The following is a 13210-nucleotide window of genomic DNA, read 5'->3' on the forward strand; positions in this document are numbered from 1 at the left end:
CCCTCTCAAACAGAGGCGCCCCGTCTTCTGTTTTAAAACTGGTCCCATACATAATTTTATTTATTTAAATATTAATTTTATCTTAACCATAATGCCACTGTCATCTCTCAATAAAAAAAAAGCATAATTTCTAAATGTAATATCCAGTTAACACTCATTTCCTGTTCGCCTCATCTAAAATAACCTTATATAACACTTTGGTTTGAATTAGGATCTAATAAAATAAACATTTGCGGAATTGGCTCTTACTAAATGTCTTTTAAGATCTTTGGTTTTTCGGGGTGCCTGCGTGGCTTAGTGGGTTAAACATCCAACTTTGGCTTAGGTCATGATCTCACATTTCCTGAGTTGAGCACAGCATTGGGCTCTCTGCTGTCAGCCCAGAGCCTGCCTTGGATCCTCTGTCATTCCCCCATTCCTCTCCTCCTTCTTAAATGAATACATAAGAACTTTAAAATGTTTTTGGGGAAAAAAAAATCTGTGGTTTTCTTTCTTTCTTTTTTTTTGTTTTGAAGTATTTTGTTAAATCAGATTGTCTTGTAACTACCCACAGTGGGTTTTGCTAATTATAGCTCCAACATGGTGTTTAACATGTTCTTTTGTCTCTTGTATTTCCTGTAAGTCAGTAAATTTAGAAGCTTAATCAGATTTTTCTTCTCTTAAAACAGTTTTATTTAAAAAATAATTTTTTTTAACATTTATTTATTTTTGAGACAGCATGAGCAGGGAAGGGGCAGAGAGAAAGGGAGACACAGAATTTGAAGCAGGCTTCAGGCTCCGAACTGTCAGCACAGAGCTTGATGTGCGGCTTGAACTCACAAACTATGAGATCATGACCTGAGCTGAAGTCGCACACCCAACAGACTGAGTCTCAGGTGCTGTCTCTCCCCCGCCCCCAACACGTTTTAAAGGTGGTAGTATATACTTTTCATCATGAGTTTTGCAATATCTGGTTGCCTCTTTTTGTGATTTTTAGCAGACTTTGTTCATTGATTAGATTCATTTGTTCAGGACTGTAAAATGATGGTACTCTTTTTATGCATTCTTGAAATAATTCTGTAAAAAGAAACTTGCCCTTCCCAACTATATGGTTATCTGAGGTCCAGTTGATAGAAGGGCAAGATTAATGCTTGATTCTCTTTATTTGCCAGTTTTCTTTTCTTTTTTTTTTTTTTTTTAAATTTTTTATTTATTTTTGATACAGAGAGAGACAGAGCATGAGAGGGGGAGGGGCAGAGAGAGAAGGAGACACAGAACTGGAAGCAGGCTCCAGGCTCTGAACTAGCTGTTAGCACAGAGCCCGACGCGGGGCTCGAACCCACGAACGTGAGATCTGACCTGAGCTGAAGCCGGAGGCTTAACCGACTGAGCCACCCAGGCGCCCCTATTTGCCAGTTTTCAAAGTGACTTCTTTACTAGCGTCTTCAAAACATGACCATGAACATGAATTTTTTAGCATTCTTAGGAGCTCTTTTTTCTTTGAGAGAGAGCACAAGAGCATGTGAGTAGGGGAGGGGGGGTGAGGGAGAGAAAATCCCAAGCAGGCTCTGTGCTGAGTATGGAGCCCAATGTGGAGTTTGATCTCATTACACTGAGATCATGACCTGAGCCAAAATTATAAGTTGTATGCTTAACTGACTAAGCCTTCTAGGCACCCCGGGAGCTCATGTATTTTTAAGATTTGATGTATTTTTTCTATTTATTTTTTAAAAAATTTTCTTACTAACGGTTATTTTTGAGAGACAGAGCAGGAGTGCGGGAGGGGCAGAGAGAGGGGGATACCTAGAAGGCAAAGAAGACTCCAGGCTTCAAGCTGTCAGCACAGAGCCCAATGCAGGCAGGCATCTGATGGTTGCTGAAAGTTGAGGTGGCTATGGCAATTTCTTACCATGGATCAACTCTTCCTTTTACGAATGATTTCTTTGTAGCATTTTATGCCTTTTGATAGTATTTTATTTGCATTAGAAATCGTTTCAGAATTGTGGAGCCAGTCCTTTCAAGCCCTGCCACTGCTTTATTGACTAAGTTGATAAACTAAACTTTGTTGTCATTTCAGTAATCGTCACAGCATCTTCACCAGGAGTAAATTCCATTTCAAGAAACCACTTTTCTTTGCTCATTTAAAAGAATCAACTCTTCATCTGTTAAAGTATTTTACCCGAGAGAGAGAACAAGCGACCAAGCTGGGGAGGGGCAGAGGGAGAGAGAGAGAGAGAGAGAGAGAGAGAGAGAGAGAGAATCTTTTCTTTTTTTAATTTCTTCAGTCTTTAAAAAATTTTTTTTAATGTTTACATATTATTGAGACAGAGAGAAACAGAGCATGAGTAGGGAAGGGGCAGAGAGAGAGACACAGAATCGGAAGCAGGCTCCGGGCTCTGAGATGTTAGCACGGAGCCTGACGTGGGACTTGAACCCACAAACTGAAATCACGACCTGAGCCGAAGCTGGACGCGTACCTGACTGAGCCACCCAGGTGCCCCTCTTTAGTCTTTATTTATTGAGACAGAGACAGTGCAAGCAGGGGAGGGACAGAGAGAGGGAGGGAGACCTAGTATCCGAAGCAGGCTCCAGGCTCTGAGCTGTCAGCACAGGGTTTGAACCCACCAGCAGTGAGATCATGACCTGAGCTGAAATCAGGTGTCAAACACTTAACTGACTGAGCCACCCAGGCGCCCCTAATCTTTTTAAGTTTGTGTGAAAATCTGTATCCATATGTAAATACATAAAATCTGTTTTTATAATGGCTATGATTGAAGATAGATATGATCAACAGATAATTGCTTCTCTATCAATATTCCCCGAAAAGAAGGATTTACTAAGTTAATAGTAAAGTAATAGAGAACGATGTTTTCTTGTTTTGACTATGAAAGTTCCTTGATTACCTTGTAAGATTACTTATTACCATTTGTGGACAACCTTTATTAGGCATTTCCTTATAATGAGCTAAAATAAATGTTTGGGGCTCTTACTGTATAAGATGTATTATTTCATGTAATTACCCTTTACACAATTATGTCTTTAATCCTCCCTCAGGTTCTCTAAGACAGATAGTACCCCATTTTTCTAACCATTTCGCATGATTTTCTCAATCTCTGCCATCATAAATGCATTGTTAATTTTCCTCTTTATGTGTGATTTCTAAATGGAAATATGTTACTCTAGCCACAGATAAGATTACAGAAGTATTGTGGAATGACTTTGGTATAGTTAATTTATTTTTAATGTAGCCTACAGATTTTGTTATCAGATTGTAATGTAGTTACTTAACTAAAACTTTGAATTATTTTACTGGTCTCCCCTGTACAATGGATGGAATGATTTGATTTTCTTTTTTGAGAGAGAGAGGGGTTGAGAGAGAAATTGCGGAGAGGGGGAAGCAGGGAGAAAAGGAGAGAGAATCCCAAGCAGGGATCCCAGCACTGTCAGTGCAGAGCCCAATCCAATGAACTGTGAGATCATGACCTGAGCCGCAATCAAGAGTTAGACACTTAAGCAACCGATTGGGCCACCCAGGTACCCTGGATGGTTTGAATTTTAAGTAAAAATGCATAGGATTTGGACTTTTGGGATCAATAAAACCTTGGCCTTAACATCTTTGTAATCCAAGATCATATTTTTTTAAATACCACTTGATTTTTTTTAAATGAAAGCATTAATTTTTTTTTTTTTTTTTAAATTTTGGAGAGCACAAGTGAAGGAGAGAGGGGCAAAGGGAGAGACCAGAGAGAATCTTAGGCAGGCTTCATGCTCAGCATGGAGTCCTATGTGGGGCTTAATCCTACCACTCTGTGATCATGACCTGAGCTGAATTCAAGAGGTGGATAGTCAACTGAGCCACCCAGGTGCCCCCGAAATATCACTTTAGTTTTAGAAGAAAAAAGTTGCTTCTAATGTACGGCAGCATGGTATCACAGAATGAATATTTCCTTCATCTAGCAGCTATAAAACACACCTGATCCTACCGCTGTCCAGTAAGTTATGTGTGACATTTGTCTTTTATCGTTTCAACCTTGGTTTTCTTAAAATAAACAAAGAAAACCCATATTTGTAATAACACGGTATTGTTTGTCTATATATACTGAGGGTTGTTGTTAAGACTGAATGTCTGTAAAAGTTGTAAAATTATAGAAAGTGTAAATGATAAGGGAGCCTTTTTTAAAAAAAATGTTTTTTATTTATTTTTGAGAGACAAAGAGAGACAGTAGGAGCAGGGGAGGGTCAGAGAGGGAGATACAGAAGCCCAAGACAGGCTCCAGGCTCTGAGTGAACCCACAGACCATGAGATCATCCCCTGAAGTGAAGTCGGACGCTTAACTGACTGAGCCAACCAGGCGCCCCAAGAAGGGAGCTTCTTAAAATTCTGCTTATTCTAGTTATAACAAAAAGTTCTCTTCTCTTCTCTTTTCTTCTCTTTTTTCTTCTTTTCTTTTCTTTCTGGCTGTGACAACGGGTCTAGTGGAATATGTCTTCCATCTTTTAGATTGATGTAACAGTACCAGTTAAGTCAGTGGGTTCATTAATTAATTTGGCTTTCCTTTTCCTTTTTTGTTATTAAATTCATTTACATACTATTTACATTTTGCCTCTAATGCTCTTTCCTCCAGCTCTAAGTGTGGTTGTTGTCACCTCAGTTTATGTTAAATCTTTAGAGAAGGCCTTCCTGAGGCACCACTCCCCTCCTGTCAATATCACATCTCCTTTTTTTTTTTCAATCTCTTTAATGTTTATTCATTATTTGAGAGAGAGAGAGACAGAGCATCAGTGGAGGAGGGGCAGAGAGAGTGGGAAACACTGAATTCAAAGCAGGTTCCAGGCCTTGAGCTGTCAGCACAGAGCCAGACATGGGACTCAAACACATGAACCGCCAGATCATGACCTGAGCCGAAGTTGGATGCTTAACTGACTGAGCCACCCAGGCCTGTTTTTAAAAATCACCGTGCCTGTTTTTTAAAAAATAGGACAGTTAATCTTATCAGAACAATTTCATACTTTTCCCCCTGTGAAAATAAACTGCATGAGAGCTAGAGAACCTTTTGGTCTCCTCTCCTGCTGTATTTGCTGTACCTTGAATAGTATGTAGCACGTATTCAGATTTTTGTTAAGCCAGATATTCTTGCTTATTTGAGTGAGAGGTCTATTTAGTTGGAACATAGATCATTTTATTCTTAATTAATTTTTTTTTAAATTTTTTAAATTAAAAAAATTTTTTTCCTAATTAATTTCTATTGGCCCTTTAAGGTAATGTTTTCTGCATTTCAGGGGTTAAGAAAAAAATAATCTCTGCCTTTATAGGACTTAAGGAACTGTAAAAACTCATGGAACCAGTATATTGTGAATACGGTCGCAGTAGTTTTTAGACATACAGGAATTCTGCTCGATTATCTTATTTTATTGATTTTAACCTGATGATCTCTGTGGGACAGTGTAAAATTGGTCCTATTTAGCTTGTATTTTCTGGCTGGAGAAAATTGAAACTGAAATAAGCTAACTCAGTCAGCTACCACATAATTATGATACAATACAAAGAGCATAGGCTTTGGACTTGGACTATGACTCCAGATTTCCCAACTCTTCGACTATGAGATTTGATACTCAAGTTGTCTGATTTAAGTGTTCAACTCTTCATCTATAAAATTGCAGTAAATCTTGGCAGAGCTGTTGAAGATTAAATCAAGGGAGCTCAGCACTGTACTTAGCCTAAAGTGTTATTTTTTTTTTAATTTTAAATGTTTTTTAATTTTATTTTTGAGAGAGAGACAGCATGAGCAGGGGAGGGTCAGAGAGATAGGGAGACACAAAATCTGAAGACAGGCTTCAGGCTCTGAGCTAGCTGTCAGCCCAGAGCCTGACACGGGGCTCCAACCCACGAACTGCGAGATCATGTCCTGAGCCAAAGATGGACGCTCAACCAACTGAACCACCCAGGCGCCCCTAAAGTATGTTACTTATAATATTTTTAAAAAGCATTTAATAAGAATGATTACTCTGTACTTAAAATGCATTAAGCTCTTTCCTAGACTAGCTGTGATTTATGCATGTGAGAGGGTTGTCCCTTTTTTTTTTTAAATGTTTTTACATTGTAGTACTTGTTTTGCTTGTTGGTGGTGTTTGCTTATTTATTACATTCCGTCAAGGACAGAAATTACATGCTGGGTTTTTTTTTTTGTTTGTTCTTCCCCTAGGAAGTGTGTCTTGGGTTTTTCCCTTATTATTTTCGTTACTTTTTTTCCCCCCTCTTCTTTTTTTGGTGGTGGGGGTGGTTATGCTTAAATGAAGTTGCATTTACAACACCAAAGACTTAATCATCCATTTCCTATATAAAAGGTGGCTACTTTTTTGCATGGACCTCAAGTATATTGTAGTATAGAGGTGCGATTTAAGGAAAGGTATTAAGCAGGCTGTGTTTTAGCTTTAAAGTTTAGCTTTAAACTTTAGCTTAGCTTTAGTTTATTACAAGCAATAAATTGTATCATGTATCTTGAGTGTATCATAGATAAGCTGCTATATAACGATCGCCACTTCAGATAGCTGTGAAATTAGGTGATTAACTAGTTGTTACTTAACCTTCTAATTTCTGTATAAGTCTAATTACATGAAATAGAAGTTGGGTTTTGATTTTTTACTTTGCTTTTCTGTTTGGAGTGTTATTGTAACTACTGTAGTGTAAATGATGGAAAATAATTGCATATGTTAAAAAAATAAATAGAAAAAAATAAATAAATGTTATGGTGAAAAGTATGCAGCGTGAAGGGGAGATGGGGCAAGTCATGTAGTTATGAAACTGATAGAACAGCTCATGTTAGCGCTTTCAGGCTTTCTAATTAGAACAGCCGTAACATTGGTAAATTTGAGAAACAGCAAGAAACTAATAGAGCCCAGGGGCAGCATCTAAATAAAGTACTAAAGTCAGACTGGGTTTTGTAGAGCCTTGCCTTGTACGCTATTGTAATGAGTTACAGTTGTGTTAGATTTTTCGTTAGGTATTTAGGGTACAAATAATGCACAGTAAAAGTGATACTCTTATAACTCCAGTTTGTCACAAAATTGTTGCCTTACAACTTAAAAAAAAACCAACCACTTAGTATTTTTAGTACATGTATACTACTTGGTGTTTTGATTTAGATCTTGAACAAAGTGCACACAGTTATATATGGACTATTTCTTCTTGTCTTTTTTCCTGCCAGTGACTATACGAAACATTTAAAAAACTTTTAATTATAAGATATTCATACCTCTATTTCATTAATTCTAGTAACACTTTTATCTGTTTTTCCCCAGTAACTCTTATTCAACATGAAAAATTAATGTTATCTTGGGATTTGCCTAGAGACATTTTTAATCCTTTTAAAAATATTTATCCATTTTTGAGTGAGTGAGTGAGTGAGAGAGAAAGAGAGCGCGAGCGAGTGAGCAAGCGCGCGTGCATGTGCGCACTCCAGCAGGAGAGGGTCAGAGAGGAGGGACATGTAAGCTTTGCACTGTAAGCTTTGCACTGACAGAAGCGAGCCCGATGGAGGGTTCAAACTCATGAACTGTGAGATCATGACCTGAGTTAAAGTCCTACAATCAACGGATTGAGCCACTCAGGTGCCCCAGTTTTTTTTAATCCTCCATAATGTTGACTATAAATTCATAATTTTGGTCTTTTTAGATTGTGAATCGGCACGGTCCTGAGGCAGACAGGCATTTATTACGCTGCCTATTTTCGCATGTGGATTTCAGTGGCGATGGTAAAAGCAGTGGCAAAGATTTTCATCAGGTATTGGGGCTTACAGAGCTTATGTTTACTTCGATCTAATTGTTCAACAAATTGCATTTTGGGCATAGTAGATGTATCAAATCACATACACAAATCGTCCAGAGGTAATCTTAGCTGAATGGCTAAAAGGTATTGGGACTTGATCTCATTTTATCCTTCCCTTCTCCTGTCTGACCATAGACCTTGACAACTACCTAGTTCAGGCTTAGATTGCTGGATATCAGGCCTGCCTGCAGGAAGCAGGAGTGGGAGGGGAAATCCTGCTTGACAAGTAAGGCCCAGAGACTGTCTTTTTCTAGATTGAGTTTTTTTTTTGGCTTGATTTTCAATCTGGCAGTAGTCTGTCATGATGTTATTCCGTATAGATATCTTGTCATTGGACTCTATTATGTATAAGTGTTGGTTTAACACTTGTTGCTTATAGAGTCTACGAGTTTAAATGTGATTTTAAAAGCTGATTTGATAATGTAGAAACAATATCCAATATTAAGTTACACTTCAGTATTCTGGGCACCTCTGGATCTGTTTGTGAAGAAGATGAATGTTAATGCTAATGACAGTTCACTTTTTATTTTTAAAGACTCAGTTTCTGATTCAGGAGTGTGCGTCGCTGATTACAAAGCCAAATTTTATCTCGACGCTGTCCTATGCCATTGATAATCCATTGCACTATCAGAAGGTTAGTATTGCTTTTATCTTTAGTAGTCCTAAGAATGTGACTTTCTGAAAAGACCTTAAATCTTGATCTAATAATGACATACTTAATTTAAAAATTTCAGTAGTTACTTTAGGGTTTTTTAGCTTTCTAACAAAGTCAAATAGAAACTTAACTAAAACCAGATCATGCAAAGGCTTGTCATTCTGTAGTTCTTAGGACACGGTGTATTGTTTTTAGCATCACTACAGATGTGGGTGAATAGATGGCTTTTATAAACATTGAAAATCATAAGTTTGTCTTGTTTTTAGGTTCTTCTTGTTTTGAAATAAATTTATGTTTTGTTTCAGAGTTTAAAGCCTGCACCCCACTTATTTGCCCAGCTGAGTAAAGTTCTCAAATTAAGCAAAGTACAAGAGGTAAGTGATTAAAAGAGAAGATACATGCAAAATTGGAATTAAAAACGACTGCTCGACTCTTTGGTCACTTTAACCCTCCTTGTTTCAGGTAATTTTTGGCCTTGCCCTCTTGAATTCTTCTAGTTCAGATCTTAGAGGTTTCGGTAAGTTCTTTTTTTTTTTTAATGCTTTTAATTTGTTTTTGACAGATAGTGACAGTGTGAGCAGGGGAGGGTCAGCTAGAGAGCGAGATACAGAATCTGGAAACAGGCTCCAGGCTCTGAGCTAGCTGTCAGCACAGAGCCCAATGCAGGGCTCCAACCCACGAAGCATGAGATCATGACCTGAGCTGAAGCCGGACCCTTAACCAATTGAGCCACCCAGGCGAGTGATACCCCCCCCACCCCCCGCCCCAGTTCTTTTTTCTTAAAGATCCTGTAGTGAAGTTATTTCTTTAAAATCAGTGAGTTTTTGAATCCTGAGGCACCAAGATATATAGAGAGAGTAAGATAATCTCACATTATTTTCTTTTGGCCTCTTGAATGAATGTATGTCTGCATAGTAAAAATATATATAAGTATAAAAATATAAAATATGAAACAGTTTCATAGGCATTTATTTTTATTTTTTTAGTTAAGTGTTTATTTTGAGAGAGGATATGAGTGGGGGATGGAGTAGAGAGAATCCCAAGCAGCTCATGCTGTTTTTGTAGAGCCCGATGTGGGGCTCCATCTCACGACTGTAAGATCACAACTTGAGCTGTTATCAGGAGTTGGGTGCTTAACTGACTGAGCTACCCAGGCACCCCCTCCTTCATAACCATTTTTAAATGTATAGTTCAGTAATATTAACTGTATTCACATTGTTGTGTAACAGATGTCTGGAACTTTTTTGTTTTGCAAAACTGAAACACTCTACCCACTAAACAGCTCTCCATTTCCCCCTCCCACCAGCCCTCAGCAGTTGGTCTCTTATTTTATATTTGCCACCTAGAGTGTGAAAATATTAGAAGGTGAAGGGTGAGTTGGTGAATAAGAATGATGGGCATCCATGTTCTGATGTGGCTTTTTACCCATTGTGGTAACTTGTGATTTTTGCTTTACCTGACTTCTAGCTGCCCAGTTTATCAAACAGAAGCTTCCTGATCTTCTGCGTTCTTACATTGACGCAGACGTCAGTGGAAATCAAGAAGGTGGCTTCCAAGATATAGCAATAGAGGTCCTACATCTCCTCCTCTCCCATCTCCTCTTTGGGCAGAAGGGAGCCTTTGGAGTTGGACAGGAACAGATAGACGCTTTTCTTAAGACGCTGCGCAGAGGTAAAGGAGTGTCTGTTGCTTATAAAAGATACTTAAAAGGATTTTAGAATATAAATGAAGACCATGATTTATCTTTCTATAAGTTGGCAATTTTTTTTAAGGAAGTAGTTTTAATTTTAAATATAAATGTTAAAGCCTCATGGAAGAGGTGTAACATGAACATAACTTTAGTAATCTTGTCATGTAGATACAATCTCAGTTAAGACTTGGTATGTTTCTATGTAGTCTTCTCTCTTGGGGTGGTGGAGACTATACTATTGGTGACATGTTCTTTTACTTAAAAAAAAAAAAAGTTGGTCGTTATTGATACACTCACTTTGCTTATTTGGCTATTCGAATATATATTTTTAATGTTTTATTTATTTTTGATACAGAGAGAGAACATGAGAGGGGTAGGGTCAGAGAGGGAAGGAGACACAGAACCGGAAGCAGGCTCCAGGCTCTGAGCTAGCTGTCAGCACAGAGCCCGACGTGGGGCTCGAACCCACGAACTGTGAGATCTGACCTGAGCCAAAGTCGGAGGCTTAACCGACTGAGCTACCCAGGCGCCACACTGTTTGGCTATTCGAATTGCTATGCTAAGAGAACTCTTGCTTCTATTGTTGCCATTCTTTTGCCCTATGTTTTTTACAGAGATATAGTAGTCTTTCTGAAACAAATCTTTTTTTAAATGTTTAAAAATTTTTTCATGTTTTTTTTTTAAATTAAAAAAAAATTTTTTTTTGAGAGACAGAGACAGCACGAGCAGGGGAGAGTCAGAGAGATAGAGGGAGATACAGAATGTGAAGCAGGCTCCAGACTCTGAGCTAGCGGTTAGCTAGTTCAAACCCATGAATCGTGAGATCATGACCTGAGCCAAAGCCGGACACTTAACCGACTGAGCCACGCAGGCGCTCCTAAATATGTTTTTTAAAGTTTGTTTGTTTATTTTTGAGAGAAGGGTTTGGCAGAGAGATCCCAAGCAGTCTCCACACTATCTCTGCAAAGCCCGATTTGGGGCTCAAACTCCGATTTGGGGCTCAAACTCTGTGAGATCATAACTCAACCGACTGACCCACCCAGGCTTCCCTAAAACAAATCTTTAATTATAAAGTAACCACTGTCCATTTCCACTGTTACTTTGCTTTTTAGTGTTTAAATAACTTAATTTTAAAACTGCATTAACTTTATTAGTGATAGGGCGTTTTCTCATCAGTGATAAAATAGACAATGAAAATTTAATGGTCTCTGATTTTTTTTTGTATGGGAACTGATAGTTAATCCTATCAAATATTAAAGTAATGTTTAGGTTGTAAATTGGTCACTAGATACTGGGATCCTAGGATTAAAAACTTAGGAATATACTTGAGCAATTCTTGTGACGAGAAAACATTCAGATTTTAGAATTGGTTTTAAAGTTGTAACTTTGGCTAGCTGGAATAACCTTTGAATATGAACTTGTGGAAGATTCAGATTTGGGGCTTTTAAAGACTGTAAATGAGGATAGTTTGTTTTTAACCAGTATAGCAATTGATCTTTTCCTCCTTTAGATTTTCCCCAGGAACGCTGTCCCGTGGTGCTTGCACCACTTTTATACCCTGAAAAACGGGACATTCTAATGGACAGGATCCTGCCTGATTCCGGAGGGGTAGCTAAAACCATGATGGAGAGTTCCTTGGCTGACTTCATGCAGGAAGTAGGCTATGGCTTTTGTGCAAGGTTGGTAGTAAGATACGCTCAATTTCTGTTTACTCCTGTGTCAAATATGTAATTCTTTAAGGCAAGTTCCTCAGATTACTTAATCTGTTATTATCTTTGCTTCTTAAGAATTTTACTTCCAAATTTAATCTTCCACATACAAACATACCTTGTTTTGCTATGCTTCACTTTATTGTGCTTCACAGACAGTGCCTGTGTTGAGGACGTCTGCAGGCAGAATTTTCCCAATAACATGTGCTTACTTTGTGTCTCTGTCACATTTTGATAATTCTCACAATATTTGAAACTTTTTCATGCTATATTTGTTACGGCTCTCTATAATCAGTGATTACAACTCACCGAAGGCTCAGGTGATAGCAATTTTTACCAAAAAGTGCTTTTAAATTAAGGTATGTACATTTTGTTTAGACTTAATGCTGTTCCATACTTGATAGACTACAGTATAGTGTAAACATAACATATATGCTGAGAAATCAAAAAATTCATTTGGTTTTATTGCGGTGGTCTGGAAGTGGACCTACAAAATCTCTAAGGTATGCCTCTCCTAGTTTTGGTGAGAGCTGTAAATATCATGGTGGCTAAATTTCTGTGTCTTTCTCTACCTCCAGTTTCTCAAATTTAAAAATCATAGGTTCCTATCCTAGTTGCCAGGATAGACATTTTAACTTTTGCAGGGGAGAGAGCATTGAGGTAAGTGTTAATGGAAATTGTATCGTATCCTACTTCAGGTGTTTAACTTTCTCTTTCCTCCCTGCACCTTCAAATTGCCACTGTACCTTCCTTTTCTCCCTCTTTTTATAGCTGCCTTTTGAATGTTTTTCTCATTTGCTAGTAGTTTCACTCTTTTGGTAGCACTCAGGATTGTGATTAAGTGGATTGTCACTATTTTCCTGAGTGTTAATTAAGGATATTAACATGCATTGCTTTGACTTTAAATGTAGCTTTTAATGTTTGTGTTTTTTTGTTTAGTATTTGTTTAATTTTGAGAGTGAGTGTGAAGGGGTGGAGTGGGGCAGAGAGCAGGGGAGGGACAGAGGTTTCAAAGGAGGCTCTGTGCTAATAGCAATGAGCCACAATGCAGGGTTTGAACTCAAGAACCATGAGATGATGACCTGAACCAAAGTCAGACGCTCTACTGACTGAGCCACCCTTGTGCCCCAGCTTCTAATGCTTTTAAAACTCTTCATACAAACCAAATTTCCAGGTATTTAAAAGAATGTATTTGCTGGTATGCATGTGTGCCTGGCATAAAATTGTTTAGTTAAACTTTAAGGTGCAGAGTAGCAACGTTAGGGTGCATTTTCAAGGCTGTCTTCATATCAGAATAATCAAACTCACCTTTTATTTTATTTTAAAATTTTATTGTAATCTCTATACCTAAC

At 38.0% G+C, this 13210-nt stretch overlaps 1 protein-coding gene across 9 annotated transcripts in view; it reads left to right on the top strand.

The window, feature by feature from the left end:
- Positions 1 to 13210, top strand: part of CNOT1 (CCR4-NOT transcription complex subunit 1) — a 74645-nt gene that overhangs the window by 5242 nt on the left and 56193 nt on the right. For all 9 annotated transcript variants that reach the window (XM_029925114.1, XM_029925120.1, XM_029925117.1 and 6 more), the window contains exons 2-7: positions 7652 to 7759; positions 8340 to 8438; positions 8765 to 8833; positions 8922 to 8976; positions 9927 to 10130; positions 11660 to 11828. In XM_029925114.1, the coding sequence (XP_029780974.1) occupies positions 7652 to 7759; positions 8340 to 8438; positions 8765 to 8833; positions 8922 to 8976; positions 9927 to 10130; positions 11660 to 11828 (704 nt within the window). The remainder of the gene's footprint in view (positions 1 to 7651; positions 7760 to 8339; positions 8439 to 8764; positions 8834 to 8921; positions 8977 to 9926; positions 10131 to 11659; positions 11829 to 13210) is intronic.

The sequence above is a fragment of the Suricata suricatta genome, chromosome 16 (assembly GCF_006229205.1).
Source record: "Suricata suricatta isolate VVHF042 chromosome 16, meerkat_22Aug2017_6uvM2_HiC, whole genome shotgun sequence".
Classification (NCBI taxonomy): Eukaryota; Metazoa; Chordata; class Mammalia; order Carnivora; family Herpestidae; genus Suricata; species Suricata suricatta.